The 24,575-nt window shown below is 37.1% G+C and overlaps 2 protein-coding genes across 8 annotated transcripts in view; both read left to right on the top strand.

Moving 5' to 3' along the window:
- sulf2b (sulfatase 2b) overlaps positions 1-24,575 on the top strand; it is a 245,852-nt gene that overhangs the window by 82,443 nt on the left and 138,834 nt on the right. For 6 of the 7 annotated variants that reach the window (XM_067371773.1, XM_067371772.1, XM_067371775.1 and 3 more), the window contains one exon: positions 24,190-24,254. The exons of the other annotated variant lie outside the window; for it this stretch is intronic. The gene's annotated coding sequence lies outside the window, so the exon portion shown is untranslated. The remainder of the gene's footprint in view (positions 1-24,189; positions 24,255-24,575) is intronic. 7 annotated transcript variants of the gene reach the window in all.
- LOC137008768 (uncharacterized) lies at positions 12,106-24,530 on the top strand. The gene is made up of 11 exons (XM_067370483.1): positions 12,106-12,695; positions 14,497-14,659; positions 15,404-15,596; positions 15,696-15,764; positions 15,960-16,058; positions 18,746-18,874; positions 19,025-19,241; positions 19,369-19,500; positions 19,686-19,781; positions 24,190-24,254; positions 24,504-24,530. Exons 1-11 carry the CDS (start codon positions 12,587-12,589, stop codon positions 24,528-24,530), a joined length of 1,299 nt encoding a protein of 432 aa, XP_067226584.1. The 5' UTR covers positions 12,106-12,586.

Raw genomic sequence — 24,575 nt, 5'->3', positions numbered from 1 at the left:
AGACAGCTTGAGAGTGACTCCTGAAGGACCAGCACCATATCCTCTTGTACCACTGTTTGAAGAATTTATCTTCCAGAATCTGGCAGTAAGTTTTGGAAGATCATTTAGTCCATCTCTGCAAGATGGACATTTCAGGATAAGAGATGGACTAAAAGTGAACTCCCACACCTTACTGCCAGATTCTGGAAGATAAATTCTTCAAACAGTGGTACGAGAGGATGTGGTGCTGGTCCTTCAGGAGCCACTCTCAATCTGTCTGTCTATAAGGCCTATAAAAACCCAGTCTTCATGTACTTTATAACACTTCAGCTTGTGATTCTTATTAAGAGCGGGTCATTTTTTAGGATTCTTCACCTAACCTAAGTCTCTGAGGTCCTGACACCTCACACTTCCGAAGACTCCAGGTAGGTTTCAGTACTGGGAAATGGTGGCGCTGGAGACTAAAGGGTTCCTGATGGTTTCACACTTAATTGTTCACCTTAATTCTTAATTATTTTGCAGTTAACGTGTCTTTTCTTCTCCAGCTGTTTTTGTATGACCCCGCTGACCCAATGAGCATTTCACTGTCCAATGGTCATGCTTTAACTTTGCAATTTCTAGTATTACATTAGTATTGCGTCCTTCTCATGAGTATTTAATAATTTTTGACTTTTCAGTCTGAGTTAAATCTCTTTTTTGGCTTATTTTATCTGTAAAAGAAACCCTGCCTAATAATTCTGCACACCTGAATATAGGGCATTCTTCATTTCCAGCCTTCATGAACAATTATATATCACTTATAAATGATTAAAAACAATATTAATAGTAGTTATTAAGATTGATGTGGATTGGAATTGGTAAAATGTGCTTGGAAAAAAAATATGATCAGAAAATCAACTTGCCTAATAATTCTGCACTCCCTGTAGAGAACTACAACTGAGTATGATGCATTTTTCTATTTGGTACTATCCCGTTAAGTGCCTTGCTCATTGTACATGCATTTGTGCACACACACATGATATCTGCTGTTTTTAAAAACTGAAGGACAAGTTTAATTTATTTTCTGCAGAAATCAACGACATGCCACAATGCCGTCAATAGATCTTGAGTTGTATTGAAGCCGAAACGTTCTTTTAAGGGGAAGTAAATTAATTTATGAATTCCCATCATCTGTCTCAAGGCCTGTGGGTCTTTTGAGTTTTTTTCTCATTGCACGATTAGTCAAAAAAGACTCACTGAAAGACTGTTGTTTTCTCTTTTTTAACTATGAACTATTTTGAATGTGGGTGTCAGCACACATACTAAGGTGTGGAATCATCCTCATTTAGGAAGTCACAAGAAATAAAGAGAATTAAAGACAGGCAGCGAGACAGACGAAAAGAGATATAGAGCGTTGTCGCCTGCCTGCCTGACTCGGGGTGTTATCATGGAGTCTGTTTCACACGTTATGTTTGTTCTTGCTTTCATGGCTGCTAGCTGCTCTCACCTCGTGCATTATACATGCAACCGGACGCTGTTAGACAGGGAACGTGGCAGTAAATGTGATTCATTGAGTTCATGTGATTCAATGAGTTCAACACAGGCACATTTCTATATGTTGAGATTCCTCATGGGTGCCGCTTTCCTTTCAGGTATACGAGTCCATTTTTGGTGTTAATGGACAGGAAAGTGGACACTGGCCAAAGATCGGAATTTTAGAGCTGTTAAGTAATATTTCACGGATCTTATTTGCCACGTAAGTGGATAAAAAGTGATGTTGGAGCTCTAGGGTTGATTCGCCCTCTACAAATCAAATAACTCTATAAGACACATTGGGCGCATAAAGATGTTTGAATGGCTGTCTGGGGACTGTTGTATAAAATATAGCTGTAATGCAACTCACAATGGGATGGCTGAAAATTGATGTGTGTTCGTGTGTTTGTGTGTGTGTGTGTGTGTGTGTGAGATGTTTTATTCTCATTAGTCTGTTGGGTAGCAGATGGTCTGACATTTGTCTGTTACTTGCAAATCAGCACAGATGTTCAACACACAATTAGCTCCAACAATAAAACTCAAAAATACATTGGCTACATCATAATTACAGAAATTCTGCACCAGTATAATGTGTGTCATAATCAAAGAGCTGAATCTTTTTGATTATATTGTGTGGAGACTTTTGGACTTGTGAATAAATTATGTTTTGTAGCATTTGTATCATAATGTGAAAGTGAGCAATTCCTCAAATTATGCGAATGGTTGAGTATGTGTGCCTTTCCTGTTCTAAATGATTGTGCTCATGAATTTTCACCTAGCAAACAATAAAACGGACAACAACAAAAAAATATCCCACAGACTTACTGTACACCCTAATTAATTTTTATGGCATGTTTACAGGACAACAAATTACTAAAACTGAAACGTTTTTCCTTTTGCATAGTCGACAACGTTGCCAAAATGATCCCCGTTCACACGGATCCACGAAAACGACTAAAATGCTGTTTTATGCTGCCAGGCCAGTAGTTGGCGATGTCACTTTGTAAAGAAAAACTATGTGCCTATAGGCTGAACACGTAATACGCATGCACATGGTGTCACCGTTTTCTAAAATTTGTCTTTTTGTAGTTTATACGGAGACGATAATGGTATCATTTTTAAAATCTTGCACTTTGAAACCCATTTTCTTGTTTGCCTTTTCCAATCCCCCAAAACGATGTTGTTTCAGTAAATGAATGGCCAAAATGCATAAAAACTCGAAAGCAGTGTTGTGTAAATGACCCCTTAGAGTAAATGGCCCCAGAATATTGTAGACAGAGGGGTGTGGACTGTTTTGACAAGGGCCAGTAAACAACCATTTAAAACACCTTAGCAACCACCTAGCAACATGCTGAAAACCACTCAACTCCTTAGCAAATTTATAGCAATGCCCTGGCAACTACCTTAACATTGTGGTTGCACGTTTTGGACTGACAAATGGCACTCATAATTTTTGGTGTAATGTTGTAAAGGGGAACTGTTATGCCTCTTTTCAAGTCTCTGGTGTCCCCAGAATGTGTCTGTGAAGTTTCAGCTCAAAACCCCCCACAGATCATTTATTATAACTTGGCAAATTTGCCCCTATTTGGGTTTGAGCAAAAACACACCGTTTTGTGTGTGTCCCTTTAAATGCAAATGAGCTGCTGCTCCCGCCCCCTTTCCAGAAGAGGGTGGAGCTTTAACAGCTCAACAACAACAAAGCTGGACAATCTCATGCAGCCAAAATGAGGATTGTCAGTAACGGTGTTCAGCCTTACATTGTTCAAACCGGAGTCGACACTGATGAGAGACTCAGGAAGAAGTTACAACTTTTAGAATGAAACTGGACGTTTCTGAATGTTTAGTGGATAAATTTATGTAGTTGCTGAAGTTGATTCAACTCATCCACTAGCATGTTTCGTCATCTTCATCTTTTGTGCAAAACCCGAATGGACGGCCACTATATATAGCGTACCTGTTTGCCAAACACACCAGGCTAACGTTTATGATTGCTGTCAAATGCTGTGGATGGTCTAATATTTTTTCAAAAATATTGCTCCGACAGAAACGCTCCTTTTTTAGCAATCAAGTTTGCCAGGGTCAACTTGCAGGCTATCCAAGATAACGAGACTCTAAATAGTGTCAGTGCTCATCTGTGCAGCTACGACAGAACAGTTAGCATGCTTTGCTTGAACTTTTGCCATGGCGTTAGAACTGGTACACCGTTTTCGCTTTAAGGGGCGGTAATATTATAATAAGATCCCGTTCGTATGTCACAAGCGGAGCGAAATTTGAGTCGCTCGTTTTTACATGCTTGCAGAGAAAGGCTTACCAAAACAAAAGTTAGTCGGTTGTCCTTTTTCACGTTTTCTGGGTTGGTAGATGCACCAGAAACCCGATTATAGCACTTAAACATGGAAAAAGTCAGATTTTCATGATATGTCCCCTTTAATATACATATGTTTATGCCAGTAACTGGTAAATTGAAATTCTGTATAGTAACTTAAAACAGAAATCATTGCATACCAATGTTGAAAAGTCCTTGTTTTTTGTGTAATTTCTTTGAAGAACTTCTTACTGACCCCAAACTTGATTGTACTGTGTTTATTTATATTTAACTATATTTTATATGAATAGTAAAATTATATGGTATTTTATATAAATAAATGAAAAATGAAACATAAATAAATAAACAGTCAATTTAAATGCTACAGATGAATTCAGAAGTCAAAATATTATAATGTATTCATTTTGAGATTTTCTAAAGATGACATTTGACAGTTTTATTTTAAAATTATTACATAATTATAATAATTTATTATAATTATAATCAAAAATTATTATTGTTACTGTATTATTGTTTTTAAAGAATCATTTAAATGACAGGATTTTAGATTACAGCAAAGGTAAGAAATAAATAAATATCCACTATTGACCGATACTGACAAAAAATATCTAATAATTTATATATTACTGATATGTTATGCATCCTTAATGCCGATGGATATCTTTGTGACATGATCTATGGGTGGGCGGCAAACTATATACAGAAACTGAATTTTCATATTAGGCAAACTGAATTTTTTTTTTTTTTTTACTTCACCTGCTATATATTATTTATGGAGAACTTTGTTATAGGTATACCATATATTCAGTTTTCTGCGGGAGAGCGGAAACAAAAAATAGAAGGAGAGAGTAGGAAGAGAGCGAAAGCGACAGAATAAAAGAAAGTCTGTCACCTCATCATATGCAGAGTTCACTAAGACCTACTTCTGCACATAAAGATGCTTCCTCTCTCTCTGTTCTGTCATCATTAAAACTCCATCCTACAGAAGGACTGGAGAGGTGATGATGTGTGCGTGTGGCTCCACAGCTTCCCCTGGATGTGTGGATTAACTAGCCACTGCGACATCACTTCCTAGTTTGCGTACGTATGCTTGTCTTTGTGTGACTTTGCCTGCCTCTATATCTGAGCGCGTGCGTGTCCTTGCCTTTCCTCCGCGTGTCCTATTTGATTTATCCTCAGTGGAGGGGCTTTGATGACTCCCTTCTGATCTATTTGGTTGAAAAATAAGAGAAATTGCGCCATTGCTCTCTATACTCGAGTAAAAGAGGAGGGGAAAATGGGACACGTGAACGCACACACAGCGTTCAGGGCCGAGCATGTGTGCTTTACTGCTGTTGTTGAAACTCATTTACTAATGTATGTTTCATCCTTTATGCATCGGTGGAATGCGTTTTGTATCCGCAGCCCTGTTAAAATTCATATGCTGAGACGAAACAAGTTGTGCCTAATTCCAGACTCCTGTGTATAGAAATGTAGGCTGGATACAGAAACTGAAGACCTCCACAAACTTTCCAAGCATTAGCTAGCATTCTGTCATCAGACATCAGCAGTGGTGATTTTACCTCATCTTGAGCCCTAGATGAGATCAGGCTGCTCAGGAACCTCGATGATGGTCTCAAAGAAATGTTTATTTAATGAGAGTGGTGATCTGTTTGTTGTTAGCACCACGCTGTGCTGTTTGAGCTACAGGAACACCATATAATGCATATGCCAGGGTGCCCGTTATGAATAAACCAAAGGTTCACCGATGAATCCATCATATCTTTCTACATAGTTCATTATTTTACATTACTTACATTATTTTATTGTACATCACTTTTTTTAAATACATTTGAAGTAAATATGTAAATACTGTAGTTAACTCATGTTAAAGGATTAGTTTAGAATTAAAATTTCCTGATAATTTACTCACCCCCATATACTTTATTGCTCTTATTGCACTGCTCTGTGATGCGCCACGCATTACGTAATCACATTGGAAAGGTCACGCTCTGTGATTAATTAATCTAAATTAATCGGATACATAAGTTTTGCTGTGAAAGTATTAAATATTTCAATTGAAATGAATCAGTGCAGGGTTTTTCCTGGGTGAAAAATGGTCTTCGGTGGTGACAGACATGGTCATCCACACAAATAGTAAAAAGTGCCCTACCCACGTGATCTACGAGCCCGATACTGACAATAAAGTACCCGTCACTCTCACTGTAATTCTTTCTTGCCCTCATTGCAAAAAAAAAGTGATTTTATAGCTTTGTAAGAGAAGATTGCTATTTTGCTAAACCTGAAAAGTATTAGAAAGTAGCATTTAGAAGTTATATGAACTAATAATATAATTTTCTACCATATACAATTGAATGCACCTAGCTAACAACAACTTGCTTTGTTCTGGTTTCACCTCACTCCAGTCTCTAACTGATTTTATAGGTAGGCCTAATTTACTACACATTGTCATTTTAATAACCTGAAAATATTGTGGATTATTAGGGCTAATTTTACTAACCACTCTTGCTAAATGGGGTAAGCACACTTATGTTTTCTTTTCAGACTTGTTTGAGTAAATGATTCATTATAGACCGTGTGGACAGATCAGTTGTTGTCATGATTCATTAAAATGAATCTGTTCAAATGAGTCATCAGGTCGCGAATTGGACATTAGCAGACGTTGACGCGTTGTGTGCGAATTGCGACTGTTATTAGGACATCGCAAAAGATTTGTCAACACAGAAAACACTTCACCACTGGATAGGATTTTCTTTCTGTTTACTGAAAGTGTGGTTTATGTCAGCTGCACGTGCAGGGCGCCTGTCAGAGAAGATGAGGTGACGTTCTTTTGAGCACTATTCACACCCAGCGGTTATTCAGGAAAAACATTCTCCGAATGCACCTCGTGAAACATGGATTCGGTCTTACAAACTTTTAGCATTGTGTAAGTTGATTTAGATTATTATGTGTGAGGTAGAGAGAGTGCAAAGACGGTGCTTACTTTCTCGCGCGCACAAGGGAGGAGCTCTGCTCGTTCTGTCTGTCAGCGCAGCAGTCATCTCCCCCCTTCATTTTACAGTGAAATGGTGGCTAGAATGGCTCCAGGTTCAAAAGTCAATACGGAATGGATTAATCGGCGTTATTTTTTTTAACGTGTTATTTTTTTCTCAGATTAATTAATCGAAATTAACGTGTTATTTTGACAGCCCTAATATATATTATATATATTATATATAAGGTTAGTAAAAATATTCATAAAGTCTCAAACTCGTTCATGAGATAACAATTTAAAGCAGACTCAATCAATCAGTCAATTGTTCAGAAGAGTTCTTAAGTTTGCAGCTGAATACCTCTCTGAATCGCAAATCATGTCTGTTTCAAATGTCCAAATCATGTCCATTTTTTAATTTGCAACCACTACTTGTAATTAAAGAATCATATGCATAAGAGTATAATAGTATGCTGTGGAAAGTTGACAGTTAAGCTTTCACAGACAGGCTAAAATTCACAGACATTCACTTTCTGTTTTGGGAAAATGGAGGAGAAATATTGATGAGTCATCCTGCACTACAAAGATTTTTGTCCAATCAGATTCCCTCTATAAAGAGAATGCACTGCACTGTAATACAGACCTTATGCCCCAGAGAAACAAGCACACAGCCATCTTTAGAATTCTGTGTTCGAACGTCTGTTTTTGCTGTAGCTCTTTATATTTCTCTGGCATCGCTGTCAGAGAGTAATTAGGCTGGTGAAGTGATTTTACTTATTGTAAGGTTAACAAAAGTTACCATGAGCGTTATTGTAATGTTTAAAGCAGATGTCACAACTGCTTGTAATTAAAGAAAAATTCACAAGAGATTTTATCTTGTGTGTGTGTGTGTGTGTGTGTGTGTGTGTGTGTGTGTGTGTACCTACTTATGTCACTTTTGGGTACATTCACCAGGATACACACCAGTAAACTGGGGACCACCAAAAAAACTTGGGACATTTTGTATGTCCTCATTTGTTTGACCATATAGTGGCATTCAGCATGCTCTAAAATGGTTTCCTGGCTTAAAATCTCATTTGTCCCAAAAATTCACTTTTATGTGATTTGTGTACTTAAAGTGTGTATGCCCCCCCACTAAAGTGTGTATAACACAGCGCCCTCTAGGAGAACTGCACTTCCGGAAAGATACACACTTTTGGGATTCTGACCAATCAGAGCGCAGGAAGATACTACGAGCGCGGGACTGGTGATCTGACCAATCAGAGACCAACACGTCACCAATAAAGATGGCGGAGGCAAAAACTATCATGAATATGAATGAATTGACATATAATCCACATTTAATTTGAGAAATATTCACAATAATTTGTGTTTAAATAAAAATAGACTCATTTGCAGGAGCTCTCATGCTTTATATTGGCATGTATTTTTAACTTTTAATCCTCGGAGTTTTGCGCTCGCATCAATGTGTGTGTAAAGATCGCGCCGCCCCGCCCCCGCCTAACGGAGACTATATCCGCGTACTGTAACTACAGTTTATTAATGTACGAACGAGTTTGAGGCGGGGACGACAGACATTACGTCATGTGAATATGAAACATACATATTTCCTCCCAAAAGCGGAGGGACAACTGTTTTAATCCGTCAAGTATGATGATTTATACATATGAGTTTATTTAATAAAATACACAAGCAACAAAAAGATTTGAAAACCTTCAAAATCGCTTGCTTTTATGAGTGATTTTATTTGCTTTAAGTGTTTTCTCCTACTTTGCGTTCTGCTGTTCCTCCATTAGTATCAGAGACAAGAGACAAGTACAGTACACAAATAGTAACATAAAAAATAAATAATAAAGATATGTGAAAAAAATATATTATAATATTATATAGATAGGAGCAGTTACAGCAAACATTCTCTTTATATTTTATATATAATATAATAATTTTATATTTTATATTATATTATATATAACAGTTTCTCTCACTTTGGTGCATGTCTCCAATCACAACTAAAATTCTTACTTGTTCAACATCCACATTATAGTCTCTTGTTCACATCATAAATGAAGATATGTGAAAAAAATATATTATAATATTATATAGATAGGAGCAGTTAACAGTTAACTAAAATTCTTACTTGTTCAACATCCACATTATAGTCTCTTGTTCACATAATAAATAAAGATATGTGAAAAAAATATAATATTATATAGATAGGAGCAGTTACAGCAAACATTCTCTTTATATTTTATATATAATATAATAATTTATATTTATATTTGATATTTATAATAATTAATATTATATATAATATCATAATTTTATATTTTATATTATATTATATATAACAGTTTCTCTCACTTTGGTGCATTTCTCCAATCACAACTAAAATTCTTACTTGTTCAACATCCACATTATAGTCTCTTGTTCACATCATAAATGCAGTTTCTCATTCTCCTGAACAAATTGCAAATGCTTTGGTACATTCATGCATTTGATGTACAAGTGTCAGATGTTTCCTACATTATCACTTGCTTATGTCATGTTCATCAAAATATACTAGGTGTCGAATAGTTTTTATTTTCATAAGCCATTAAATGCAAAATGGTTGAACTAGTCATAAACTGTCAAGCATATTTTCTATACATTTCTTTTAGACTTTTTTTGTCCTGAATTATTAAATTTCAGGGATGAATTTTGAATTTCAATAATGAAGGGGAATGTAATTCAAGCAATGTTCAACAATTCTCTAAAATATCTCAGATGCCATCTCATTTGGGAGGCACAGACAGAGCACAACACAATGTTACACACTCTGAACATGAATGAACAACAAGGACACAAACAGAGTCAACAGACAGAAGAAGGAGTAAGGATGTGTGGTGGAAGGGTACGGAGGAGAACAGAGGAAGAGGAAGAAGAGGCCAAGACTGAGATGTTTCTGATGGAAATAAGAGCCACTGTTGTAGATCATGCTCTCAGTCATGACCTTAAGGCCGAGACGGGTCAAAATAGCCGAATGATGGGAGATGTGTTTGTAGACAGAACAGGTGTGAAATCAGATAATGTTCACTATGTACTGTTCACTACATAAACTGTAGACTGATGTAATGCTATGTTACTGCAGTCTACTTGCATTTTACATTATACAGTAAATATTACGGTGGCTGAGAGAGATCACCGCGCACAACTGAAGAAAACACATGCAAACAGAAAAAATGAACAAAACATCTTGATCAGTTTGACAACACACTTGCTGCAAATATTCACCCAAATACAGAAACTTGCTGCAGACAACACATATACAATGATGATGAAAACTTTCAGGTAATAGACAACACCACTGACAAGTGTTCATTGAACAAGCATGTTCCAGCCAGGTTCGTCACTTGTTTGGGGTACCCTTGAAACATTTCTTTGTTATCAGTTCTCCTCTGTCCAACAGTGAACAGAGCATAATTCAGGCAGCTATCATAAGTCCGATTGGGATGATCGCAACAGTCAAAGTATTTATTCCAGTTCCATCCAGTTGAGGATCATATTCATCACGCTGGAATGGATGGTTTGGTGAGGATCTGTGCCACTGGCTGTCATTATATCACATGACATTGTAGCTACTGTAATTTTTTGACAGACCACCAGAAAGTATATCTGAATCCTGTCTCATCCAGTCTAGAGAGACGTGTTCATACTGTTGAAATGTACGCCATACAGATAAAGTGCAGTCTTGTGTATTTTCAATCACTGACATCAAAATCGTATCCATATTACTTCTGAAAATACTGTCAGAGTGTCTTTGTGAACAATGATACAAGGACTTGTCATTTTGATGACACTGATATAAGGATTATGAGCTGGTTACAGGCTATTGCATGTAATCCATTGTGTGCTGTTATTTGTATGAACTGTTTTAAGAAATGCACATACTGGTTTACATCTTAAGGATGCATATGAATGAGAATATATAATAGGAGAGCAGTTACAGCAAACATTGTTTTATATTTAGAGAGAGAGAGAGAGCAGTTACAGTGTTTAGTATAAAAAGTGTTTAAAAGAATCATGACTCAAGCTGGGACGTTTACATGTTTGTTTACAGATTTATTTTGTTCATACTTTGATTTTAAAAGGCACTGGATGTGAAACCCCTGCTCCCCTAACACTAACCCTAACCCTAACCCTAGCCCTAGCTGAGAGCTGCAGACAGTCTGACACTGAGTGACTCGCCGCCCTTCCCCCACCGGCTTCTGATCGCGCGCGCCTCCCGCCCATCCCCCACAGCAGCAGCGCAGCAGCTTGAGTGCAGAGTGAGATCAACTCTGAGGAGAGATCACGAGTGCTGCTCAAATGATGGAATAATCTGTCGTGGCTATGCGTTTTTAAAGCACTTTTACAAGATCTAGCAGCTTTTCCTTCCTTTATATTTAATATAAAATACCATAAATTAAAAAAAAAAAATTTGAAAGAAAATGCTGTTAATAAAGTGCACGTTAAAGTTTATTTTAGAGCCTCGAAATAATCCACACATCTCCCTGATTTTAACTCAAACATTTGATTAAACAGAATTAGTAAAATTAAGATATGTGTTCCAAAGAGATCGTTTAAAAGTGATCATGTGCTCTGTCCATTAGAAAGACGTACGCCTCCGTTTTTATTTTATTTTTTATTTTTTTATTTAAGTTTGAAGAACCAGTACTGTGAATAAATCAAACAAAGATCTAGGTGTTTGCCAAAATATTTATTAGGTCAAATAAATGTAGTCACAATTTCAACGTGAAATCCAAATACGTAACTACGTCATGCACGCACGTCAGCTGTGGATGTGTTTTCCCGGGAAATGCAATCACATGGCATTGCTTGACGCGAAAAAGACGACAACCCCCATCAATGGACGCTGGAGAGGTGAGATCAAGTGTTGTCCCGAAAATGCATGATAACTAAAATACACTGTGAAATATGAAAGTTAGTAAGATGTATGTTTACTTTAGTGGTTAAATTATTTTCTATTAATGTTTTATTTCTCGATTGTATTTGAGTTTGATTCTCATTTGATTTTTTTTTTTGCAATAAGGAAAAAAACAGTTTATTGCTTATTTGTAGGCATTGATCAGCAAATATAATTTTGTTATATTTCATATAATATCTCTTTAGATTCTACAATTTAATCAGTGGTAGCCTGTTTTTCTCATTTTTTGTAAAATGTCAACAGTATGTATTGTAATTTGAAATAATTAATTTTCATTTTTTATTATTTGATGTCATTTTTAATTTTATGTAATACATTATTTACACTTTTTTTTTTTAGTGGAACACAAAAGTATCCATGTTTTTTTATTTATCTTCACAGAGCTTTTTTGCACAATGACAGTACATAGACACTTTATAGTATTTTTTATTCTGTGTGTCAAGCTCCAAAGCAGACAAAATAGTCCATATGAATCTATCAGGTTACTGACTGAAAATCTGTAGCTTTTAAATTAATATGAATATGGATTGACATCAATCATCTGGTCACAATGGTTTTTGGCATCAATGATATTGCTGTTTTTTTTAATCTAAATGCCTGTTTCAGACTGGTCACATGTGCTGTCATTGCATAGAGCTCTGTATTACATTTAAAAATAAACTTTAGTGTTCCACAGAAAAACACAACACAGGTTTGTACAATTTTAGTACAGGATTAGTACAATAATTATGTACATTTTTGGGTGAACAATTCCAGTAAGATCAAAAAGATTTTTAAAATGCTTATTTAATCCATTCACCTTATATTTCTTTTTATTTCTTTTTTTCCAGAAATAATGCTGAAAAGCAAAAGGCGTAAAACACCTCTGCAGGATGCAGAGGATCACATGACCCGTAGAGCTGATAAGCCTGGGCTTCAAGAGCAGTTCATCAGCAAATATAAAGGCAAGTATTTATGACTAACCAGATACACGAATGGTTAGGTCTTGATGTCATTAATGCAGAATAACCTGCTTTACAAATAAAGTCTTGTAGTTTAAAGGGTTAGTTCACTCAAAATTGAAGTTTCTGTCATTAATTACTCACCCTCATGTTGTTCCACACCTGTAAGACCTTCATTCATCTTCAGAACACAAATTAAGATATTTTTGATAAAATCTGATGGCTCGGTGAGACCTCTAAAGCTACTAAAGACATATTTAAAACAGTCATGTGACTACAGTGGTTCAACCTTAATGTTATGAAGTGATGAGAATATTTTTTTGTGCACAGAAAAACAAAATAACCACTTTATTCAATAATATCTAGTGATGGGTGATTTTGGGCACACAAAAAGTATTGAACTGCTGTAGTCACATGATCTGTTTTAAATATGTCTTTAGTAGCTTTCTGAACACTGAAAAAGGAAATGATTTTGCTCTCAATGCAGGCCTCACTGAGCCATTGAATTTGATCAAAAATATCTTAATTTGTGTTCTGAAGATGAATGAAGGTCTTACGGGTGTGAAACGACATGAGGGTGAGTAATTAATGACAGAAATTCATTTTTGGGTAAACTGAACATTTAGGTGGTTATTGGTTTGTGTGTAAACCAGGACAATGGATCATTTTTATAATAGGGTTAGTTCAAATAATGTCATTTATTACTCACCCTCATGCCGTTCCATACCCGTTAGACCTTCAATAAGGTGATTATTTTTTTTGCAGCTATCAGTATATCGTTGTGCATGATCATGTACATGATCAATGTTTTTTTTAATTTTTTTTTTTTATTATTGGGTTTTGGTTAAATTCCTGAAGTAAGGGCTGCTTTTTCACTTTTTTTTTTCTAAGACACAATATACATCAGTAATACCCTCTTGTGATTTAAAAAAAAAAAAAAAAAGCTTTTACTTTAAAGGCAGTTGCTAACAAGTGTCTAAATGGGAGACAGAGGTTTGTCTGGGACATTAAAAATCGTCACCTGAACAGATAAAGTCATCTACTCACTAGTCACTTTCACAGCCTCGTTGTGTTTAGAGGTAGATTTAGGGATGTACACTGTACACAACCATTCAAACATACATTATAAGAATGTAAAACATTATACTTATTACACAGGGAGATGGATTTTTAAAGTTTTATAGTTCCTGGAGGCACATTTATCAACAACAACAAAAAAACTGTTTATCTAAAGCCAAAAACCATCCATAAACATCCATACACCACAAAGACAAACTATCCAGAAGCGATGCATGTTAAACACAGAATTTTCTTTTAAAAATATTGCAACACAGACACGTTCTAGATGATTTCTTGAAGCTTAATCATGAGGACGATGAAGTTTTGCAACTGTGGTGTATTAATAGGCAAACTTAAGCTTAGTTTCTGCAGCAATACAAAAGCCAGTTAAAACAACATATAGGGTTTTAGTTGAGGGAACCAGGGGTGTGTGAACTACCGGATCACCTGCAAAAATACGTCATCACTGCAGCACTCTATTCTAAACTATATAAAGCCAAGATAATATTGCTTATGTATGAAAGAGTATAAAAATTTTAACTATATAATTTTAAGACTTTAAAGTATAATGTAATGTATAAAAAGCACAGCATACTTAGAAATTTGCCTGGCTATTGACTATTTTCATTCAGTAATTTCCCTTTTACATATAATGTACATCATATGGCAGAGAACTTTAAGTAATGATCAAAATGATAGTTGACTTTTAATAAACTGCTGAATCTAATGCATTTCTCCTCTTCAGGGCGTGGAGTTTTCACCACTAGAGCTTTTTTCAGAGGTGATTTTGCTCTTGAATACAGAGGTGAACTTCTGAGTTCAGAAGAGAGTCTTGACCGAGCTGAACACTACACTGAGGCCGAGAACGCGTTCCTGTTTGAGTTTCAGTGGTGTGGCAGAAATTGGTGGTGAGTACAGACCTGTTGGGTTGATGTAGTAGAGGCACTACATTGTATCGCAAACCTGCAAGATTTAATTCTAGCGGGTTTGCTGTCTCGTGTTTTTTAATTGACTTGTTTTAAATGACCATCACATGCAACTTGAAAAAAGAAATGCCTCTATCGTGGTCAGTAGACGAGGTGGCAGCACAACTGTAATGATCAGACTATAATCCCAATCACTTTGAAGCGGTACTAACTGCAGTGGAAGAACAAACCGAGCGAGTTGAGTCGTACCGCACAGTGAGAAAGTGCCATAAAAGAGCAATGGCACCAGGGTTCGTTTTAATCTAAACAAACATACCAAGTGTGAACACACCCTTAATACTTAAAATCAACCATGAACTGACTTGAAGGGTGCTGAGTGCAGTTTCTTTGAGTCATCAATATTCGTTTTTAACCGTATTCCCAAAAGAGAACAAAATGGTGAATGTTAGATGCATTTGTCTGCTGAGAGGATGTTGCCATACACTGTCCGATAGATCCGTGGTTCTCAGGCCCTCCTCTCTGCAGATTCTGTTTGTCTCCTTAACCTGACACACTCGGTTGAGTTCATAGAGCTGTGTCCTGATGATCAGCTGATGGTCTGAATCGGGTAGATTAAAAACGAGACATACAACTTATGCAGAGCGGTGGGTTTCCACTTAAAAATAACTAACATGTCTAGCATATATAAGATTACAAGTATTGAGTAATAATTTTATGTCTTTATAGCATAGATGCATCTAAAGAAGACGGTTCCTTGGGAAGACTTGTAAATGACGAACACAGAAATCCTACTTGCAAAATGAGAACCCTTGAAGTGAGCAGGAAACCTCACCTGTGTCTCTTTGCTGTGCGAGACATTCTACCAGGGGAAGAAATCACTTTCAATCACGGATACTCAGATTGGCCATGGCGAGTCAAGGTACTATCAAGAAAATGATAGAAAGATTGATCAGTAATTCAGGATAATCTTTTACTATCTGATTAGTTACCATGTGATTGTGGTCTCATATTTCTCAAGCCTTTGAATCAAGCATCAACTGAATCCTCTGATAAAAAGCCATCCATCAGTTTGGGTCCGCAGAGATCGGTAAGTCCACTTTAAAACATCTGTATCATTATTCTATATTATTGACTCTTTTGTGAGTAGTGTGTCTGGGTGTTAACAGAAGGAAAGGAGTGATAGATAAAGTTACTGTAGGACAGCTAGAGTAATTACTAGTTTTTCTGTTCTATACAAACATTTCTGATTTTTATATTCACTGGTTCCTTTTCTGGCATCCAGCCCCATTGTGCTGCTCCTGTTTCTTCACCTGGATTGGACGAGGTGAACAGCAGTGGTCCACATAAGCAGTCAGGCAAAGCAAGAACATCAAGAAAAACGGTAACTATCTCATAATGCAGCAACTATTAGATGATTTCTGGGAAAAACTGTTGATATTTGAAATCGACACCCAAACAACCACACCCCTCCCTTCATTGCTCCGCCCCCAAAATACTGAACACCCTATTCAACACAGGCAACTACTAACAGCTGATGCACAGGTGTTCAACTAGAAAAGATCTTTATCGCTGGCAAACCGTAGGATGCATTAGAAGGTTTGTTTTTAGTTGATTGTAGGTGCGTGTCCACTTCATCCAGCACACTTTGTGTAAACGCTCCAAATGGTACAAAATAATATTCTGTCAGAATTGTAAAAAGTTAAATTGGTTCCTTCCCGGTCTGGAAGGAACCACTGCGGAGAAGCACAGTATCTGTGTGACTCGTCATAGACATAAACAGAGAGAAGTAGCTCCAGCTACAGTGTTCTTTAGACACATGCAGTTCTGTTTATTAACCGCTCAAGCACCAAAAGTTATGGAATGTAAATGTAGCGCCTTACTACCCACCTCTGCTAGTTACCTAGTTATTGTCACAATTTTATTTTCAATATTGTTAATGTACATTTTATGTTTGTTTAAAAGGTTAGTTCAAATAATGTCATTAATTACTCACCCTCATGCCGTTCCACACCTGTAAGACCTTCATTCATCTTCAGAACACAAATTAAGATATTTTTAATTAAATCTGATGGCTCAGTGAGGCCTCTATTCAAAGCAATGACATTTCCTCTCTCAAGAACCATAAAGGTACTAAAAACAAATTTAAATCAGTTCATGTGAGTACAGTGATTCAACCCTAATATTATAAAGTGACGAGAATATTTTTGTGCACCAAAAAAACAAAATAACGACTTTTCAACAATATAGTGATGGGCCGATTTCAAAACACTGCTTTGGAGCTTTATGAATGGGTTGTTTGCACATGACGTCACAGCAGCAGCGCGAATGAGTCTGGAGGGCAGGGAGTGATGTTTCTATATAGGAATCCTATCAAAAACTCAAAAGGTTTTGCATTGTTTATAGTTGCTCAAATCGTTAAAATCGAGAACCCAGAAGGTGTTTATATCGTTTACATAACTTATACCGTTTTTTATAACTTTTCATTTTTTAACGTTAAAAGTTGTCGCCTTTTTATAGCGTTTTGCATCTGCTGATACTGAAATTAATATGGATACTTACCTTTTGTTTTTGACTCGGTTAAATATTAACATTCTACATGCTATCGTTTGCAGGGAGGAGAAGATATTTTATCCTATTTAATTATAATTGGGTGTTTTCCCTTCAGTTTTGTAGAATTGTTTACAATGTTGATCTGGTTACCACGAGAATAGTGTCACGCGCTGCTGCTTTCAGCCGTCGTATGGTAGAAAATGTCCAAATAAAATAAATATTTAACAAGCTGACAGAAGATGATGCATTTCTTTGTTGGAAGCGTGTAAATGTAACTAGTTTTAATGTTATTTTTGTAAATATTCACTTTCCCCATAAGGAGAATCGGAGGGTCACGATCAGGGGACGGACACCGACACGCTGTATTTTTGTATTTATTTCAACAAATGACCAAAATCAAACCCATAGAAGCTTGTGAACAGTTTTGAAGTGGCTGTGTGCAAGTTACAATCATTCACAAGCGAGTGATCATACTCGCAAACATGATGTTAATTAATTATTGCACAAAAACCAAATACAAAACTCAAAAGTATGTTTGTTTTTTTTGTTTTTTTTTTAAGTGAAAGGCAGTGGGTTTATTTAGTGACATTATTACATTTGCTAAAAGTCGTCTTTCCTCACCTTCTCAACCAAGGCGAAAATTGTATTACCGTCCATTTTTTTTTTCCCCGAACGATACTGTGAGTTCCTATTACAATTCTCGATTCAGCATAAATGACCAACAATGGCGACATTTTTCACAATCAAAAATTAAAATACTGCACTTGACTTCACTAGCAGAAAGGCAGCGCGATATAAACAAACCAGACTAGAACTGAACGCGGCGTGACGGCAGCTTCACATTCTCTATATCTGCCTCCTCGATGGCAATCAAGTCTTTCAATTCAGTGGAAAAGTCTCTCCTCTTCATAACACAAGGATCGCCAACATATGTTGTGATTTTCTGTTTAAACCTTTCTAAACCAGCACAGAAAGGACTTTTCTCCATCTTTTCCATTCTAATTTTCACTGCTTGCCCTCCACCGGAATTTTGCGCTTCACCAGAACCACGTGATTGCAAACAACCTATTGAATCAGTGACTCGGAGCGCCAAAGTCATGATTTCAACAGTTTAGCCGTTTGATAGGAGAGCCGAGTCACTGATTTGATTTGTGAAGCTCCGAAGCAGTGTTTTGAAATCGGCCCATCACTATATTGTCGAAGTCGTTATTTTGTTTGTTTGGCGCACAAAAAGTATTCTCGTTGCTTTATAATATTAAAGTAGAACTACTGAACTCACATGAACTGATATAAATGTTTTTTAGTACATTAATGGATCTTGAAAGAGGAAATGTTATTGCTTTGAATAGAGGCCTCACTGAGCCATCGGATTTAATCTAAAATATCTTAATTTGTGTTCTGAAGATGAACAAAGGTCTTACGGGTGTGGAACGACATGAGGGTGAGTAATTATTGACAATATTTTCATTTTTGGGTGAACTAACCCTTTATGCTAAATACTTCTTTATATATCCACAGAAGCGGTTTCAATCAAGACTGGCAAAATTAAGAAAACATCATGAAGATTGCTATGAACGTTTTAACAGGGCAGAAATTGAAAATGAATGCAATACGATTGCTAAACAGCTATCACAAAAAGATTGTTTGGTGAGTAATATGTCAACATCATCACAATACTCTGTGATCAACACCTCAGTCCATTAACAGCTAATTATTTTAATATTAATTAATAGTTTCCTTAGTTCTTTTGCTTGTAGACCTTGTTTTTATTCAAATTATATTTTCAAACTGTTACAGTCATCCTTAGTCACGTCCACAACTGATGCATCCTCTTCATCACCACCCTGTGCTGTGTCCACCTCTGTGATGACCTCATCACCGTCACCGTATTACCGGTTACCAGAGGGGACACTGCAGTTGGCAAAAATGAGTAAAGTCCTAATGGCCATGGAGAAAGGAACACTGTCTGACTTCAAAGGAAAGAAACTTGACAACATTGAAATTGACCCAAATGGTATGAGTATACTTGAATGGTCTGTGTGTGTCTGTGCTGTATATATTTGCAAAAACTGTACATTATCATATGTTACAGATGCTAAGTATAATCAATAAACTGTTGATTTTTTTTATCAATTGTTTAGAGCAACTTGAGGCTCAAGGTGATTCCATGTCAAGTGATGAGAAGGATTACAGTGACGTATCTCAGACAACAGCACCAGCAGAGACTGATCCACCTGTTCAATCTGATCAATCTGTTTCACAAGAGGATCAAGGTAAGAAAAATCTCTAAACTACACACACAATAATCATCAAATAACCATAAATTAGCTCCAAGCAGCAATAGCCATCCAAAGGCTTTTCAAAATTCAGAAAAATCTACACATTAGGACATATGTATGATTTGGTCATACTCACTGATTTAGTTGTTATGAGAATTACATTTTTAATTATTCCATAGGTTCTTCAAATGCTCCAAAAAAGAAATGGGAGGACAATGAGGTAAAAGCAGTAGAGAGACACATGATGGAGTTCATCAAGACATGCAAATTTCCTGGTAAGCAAGACTATGAAAGATGCATTCACGCAGAGCCAGAAGCTTTGAAGCAGCGAACATGGACTGGTGTGAAAAATTATGTGCGGAACAGGATCACGACTCTTAAAAGAAAGGGTGGTTTGTGAGGAGGCACAAACACAAAAACACTTCAGTGCCTTTTATAACTTCTTTACTGTAAAAAAAAAAAAAAAAAAAAAAAAAAAAAATATATATATATATAAAAAAAATATAATAATACTGTAAAAATATAATATGATGTGGAAAGTGTTAAAAGTATTATTTGTGTGAAGAGAGTGGCTCAACTAGTGACCAGCTCATTGAAAATGCTGTACATTAAAGTTGTTAGCAGAAGACTGTACTGCGATGTTGCATAAACTAATCAAAAATACTTTTCTTTAATCTGTACCATTTATCCCAAGTAAAATAATCCCATATTAGCTCTTATAAATATATTTTACATCAAGAAAGACAGAGTATAAGAACGCTAATGAAGAAAGAATAGTTCATTTTCAATTAGGGCTGGGCGATATATCGTATGCGATTGTCACGTGCATTTCGTCAGTAAAGCCGGTTCCCTGATTACCACTAAATCGCCATCACCTGCTTTCAAATGGAGCGGCATTTAATAGGCAGAGCCGTAGTTCACTGACAAGCTACGCAATATCGCGTTCATTATTGCAGATGAATCGCCTTCGATAATGAACGCGATATTGCGTAGCTTGTCAGTGATCTACGGCTCTGTGTATTAAATGGCGCTCCATTTGAAAGCAGGTGATGGCGATTTAGTGGTAATCAGGGAACCGGCTTTACTGACGAAATGCACGTGACAATCGCATACGATATATCGCCCAGCCCTATTTTCAATGTTCCGTTTTCATTGTTGAGGTAAAGGGGATAAGAGGGAGGAGCGAATGTAAAGGGGATAAGGGGGAGGAGCGAATGTAAAGGTGAAAAGAGGGAGGAGCGAATGAAAAGGTGAAAAGAGGGAGGAGTGAATGTAAAGGTGAAAAGAGGGAGGAGCGAATGAAAAGGTGAAAAGAGGGAGGAGCGAATGTAAAGGTTGTGAAAAGAGGGAGGAGCGAATGTAAAGGTGAAAAGAGGGAGGAGCGAATGAAAAGGTGAAAAGAGGGAGGAGTGAATGTAAAGGTGAAAAGAGGGAGGAGCGAATGAAAAGGTGAAAAGAGGGAGGAGCGAATGTAAAGGTTGTGAAAAGAGGGAGGAGCGAATGTAAAGGGGATGAAAAGAGGGAGGAGTGAATGTAAAGGTTGTGGAAAAGAGGGAGGAGTGAATGTAAAGGTTGTGAAAAGAGGGAGGAGCGAATGTAAAGGGGATGAAAAGAGGGAGGAGTGAATGTAAGGGTTGTGGAAAAGAGGGAGGAGCGAATGTAAAGGGGATGAAAAGAGGGAGGAGCGAATGTAAAGGTTGTGAAAAGAGGGAGGAGCGAATGTAAAGGGGATGAAAAGAGGGAGGAGCGAATGTAAAGGTTGTGGAAAAGAGGGAGGAGTGAATGTAAAGGTTGTGAAAAGAGGGAGGAGCGAATGTAAAGGGGATGAAAAGAGGGAGTGAATGTAAAGGTTGTGGAAAAGAGGGAGGAGCGAATGTAAAGGGGATGAAAAGAGGGAGGAGCGAATGTAAAGGGGATGAAAAGAGCGAGTGAATGTAAAGGGAAGGAGGAGGGTGAAGGTAAAGGAGGAAGTTAGAGAGAATTTAAAGACTGATGAATGGAGGAAGTACGGAAGCCTCCAAGTTAGTGCCAGTTTTGCATTTGCATCGTTGTCCTTTGTAAATTGTTTTTTTTCTAATCTTTTTGAATTTCTGTTATTTTCCACAATGTGTTGATATTGTTAATATTAAAGACTCATTTAATCAGTTTGTCTCACTAGAGTCCCCAAAGAGTCATTTTATCGGAGTGTGTGTATCACTAGAGTCCCCAAAGAGTCATTTTATCGGAGTGTGTGTATCACTAGAGTCCCCAAAGAGTCATTTTATGGGATTGTGTGTATCACTAGAGTCCCCAAAGAGTCATTTTATGGGATTGTGTGTATCACTAGAGTCCCCAAAGAGTCATTTTATCGGAGTGTGTGTATCACTAGAGTCCCCAAAGAGTCATTTTATCGGAGTGTGTGTATCACTAGAGTCCCCAAAGAGTCATTTTATCGGAGTGTGTGTATCACTAGAGTCCCCAAAGAGTCATTTTATCGGAGTGTGTGTATGACTAGAGTCCCCAAAGAGTCATTTTATCGGAGTGTGTGTATCACTAGAGTCCCCAAAGAGTCATTTTATCGGAGTGTGTGTATGACTAGAGTCCCCAAAGAGTCATTTTATCGGAGTGTGTGTATCACTAGAGTCCCCAAAGAGTCATTTTATCGGAGTGTGTGTATCACTAGAGTCCCCAAAGAGTCATTTTATCGTAGTGTGTGTATGACTAGAGTCCTCAAAGAGTCATTTTATCGGAGTGTGTGTATGACTAGAGTCCTCAAAGAGTCATTTTATCGGAGTGTGTGTATCACTAGAGTCCCCAAAGAGTCATTTTATCGTAGTGTGTGTATCACTAGAGTCCCCAAAGAGTCATTTTATCGGAGTGTGTGTATGACTAGAGTCCTCAAAGAGTCATTTTATCGTAGTGTGTGTATGACTAGAGTCCTCAAAGAGTCATTTTATCGGAGTGTGTGTATCACTAGAGTCCCCAAAGAGTCATTTTATCGTAGTGTGTGTATCACTAGAGTCCCCAAAGAGTCATTTTATCGGAGTGTGTGTATGACTAGAGTCCTCAAAGAGTCATTTTATCGGAGTGTGTGTATGACTAGAGTCCTCAAAGAGTCATTTTATCGGAGTGTGTGTATGACTAGAGTCCTCAAAGAGTCATTTTATCGGAGTGTGTGTATCACTAGAGTCCCCAAAGAGTCATTTTATCGGACTGTGTGTATCACTAGAGTCCCCAAAGAGTCATTTTATCGGAGTGTGTGTATCACTATTTTTATTCATATAGTTTTTTGACTATTATTACATTTTGCAGAAAACATGCCTAATGTCTTAAGGCCCCAGTGAGTAGCCAGAGATGACTCTGGTGAGGAAAACATCTAAGGATGTTTTTGGGGTAATGATTATTTGCAGTCAATACTAAATAAACTAGAGGGATGCAGGCAGTGGTCAGGGAAGTGTTCTCTGCCTTGAAGTCAAGACAACTTTATTTCTAAAGTGTGTTATACTATACAGTTAACTTCAAAACACCTTAAAATAACTGTTGCAAATTGTAACAATTGACATGACTTATATTTGAGTTGTAAAACAGTTCTGCAGAAGACAATAATGTCATTATTCAGCTTAATTCAGTTCATCTTTTGTTCTCTGATAGTCAATACAGTCGAATCAATAATATTTCTGAATGTTAATTGTCATTTCCCAACTGAGCAATCCAAAGGCACTCGATCTCAAGCTGCAAATCAAATGAAAATGTATGCTACCCATTTTCAGTGCTCTTGAAGAAGTTAAAAAGCCCAGTTTAGTCTCTCACACTAGTTTCTCTGCTCTAGCTTGATTCCAGTACCCAGTATTGAAACTTTGAATTGTAATATTACACTTCTGTGTCTTCTTAGGATAAATAACTTACAAAATTACAAGTTACAACAAAGTCCTGAAAGTGTACCTTAACCAGAGTCTGTGTATCTCCACAGTCCTCAAAGGATGACTAGATCAGAGTTTGTGTATGTCCCCAAATTGGACATATAAAATACTGTCCCCAATGTGAAGGTAAAGTGTCAGGTCTTTAAGGAAGTGTTTTATTGATAAAATCAAGTGATATCTGTAATAAGGGCTTCTCCAGAAGCGCAGTGATGTCTTTCTTTAGTCTCTAGACCCTTCAGAAAGGGTAGTCCCTAAAGGTAGGGTATCCAGTCATACGTCCTCACATTGTAGTTAAGTAGGTATGTGTGTGTGTGTGTGTGTGTGTGTGTGTGTGTGTGTGTGTGTGTGTGTGTGTGTGTGTGTGTGTGTGTGTGTGTGTGTGTGTGTGTGTGTGAGAGAGAGAGAGAAAGAGAGAGAGAGAGAGAGAGAGAGAGAGAAATAAATGGTATTCTAAATAAAATATTCCCAATTTCACACACACACGCACGCACACACACACACACACACACACACACACGCACACGCACACACACACACACACACACACACTACTGGTTTTTGTTTAGCATTGTAAGGTCCAGTTGTAACTGAATCTTTTTAATGGATTCTATTCTTGGCAGTTAGACTGTACGGTCAGTGACATGTTGAAACCAAAATCAACACAATATTTGACTCATCAGCCAAAAATATTCTTTTGAAACAGAGTGACATGATCAATAGCCAATCATATTAATTCTGGATGCGTATGCAGATGCTAACTTTCAATGTTTTCATTTCTCCTCAGTGTACGTATATGGTTTGTGCATCTCCACTGGTTGTCTGGAGAAGAAATCATCTCATCTTTATTTGGTGAGTAATAAAACGCTCTTCTCCAGTGAATTGGTGATCCCTCCCTCTATGCACAGCTTTCAACCTGTCCTTCAAACTCCAACAAAGTTTCAAAACAGGAACCATCAAACAGAAACTCACACACAGAGTATTTCTAACCACACATATTCTCTCCTGTCTAGTATAGAGTCACTAATGACTTGTAAGGCAGCTGTGGGGCGTCTGAGGTCTGCTTTTCTTGCTCATCAATGACCCTTGTTGTGTCTTCAGGCTGTTGCCTGGATACTAGGGCCGTAGAGGTGGCCTTGACCGTGAGGAAAATGAAATGGCCAGTGCTAATGG

This window comes from Chanodichthys erythropterus, chromosome 20, assembly GCF_024489055.1.
Source record: "Chanodichthys erythropterus isolate Z2021 chromosome 20, ASM2448905v1, whole genome shotgun sequence".
Classification (NCBI taxonomy): domain Eukaryota; kingdom Metazoa; phylum Chordata; class Actinopteri; order Cypriniformes; family Xenocyprididae; genus Chanodichthys; species Chanodichthys erythropterus.
The sequence above is the reverse complement of the archived record's forward strand: the minus strand, read 5'-3'. Positions and strand labels throughout refer to the sequence as shown.

Coding starts and splice junctions, on each gene's coding strand:
- LOC137008768 (XM_067370483.1), top strand. CDS start 12,587: ATGCTGAAAAGCAAAAGGCGTAAAACACCTCTGCAGGATGCAGAGGAT. Junction 12,696..14,496: donor GTTCATCAGCAAATATAAAG/GCAAGTATTTAT, acceptor TCTCCTCTTCAG/GGCGTGGAGTTTTCACCACT. Junction 18,875..19,024: donor TATCACAAAAAGATTGTTTG/GTGAGTAATATG, acceptor AAACTGTTACAG/TCATCCTTAGTCACGTCCAC.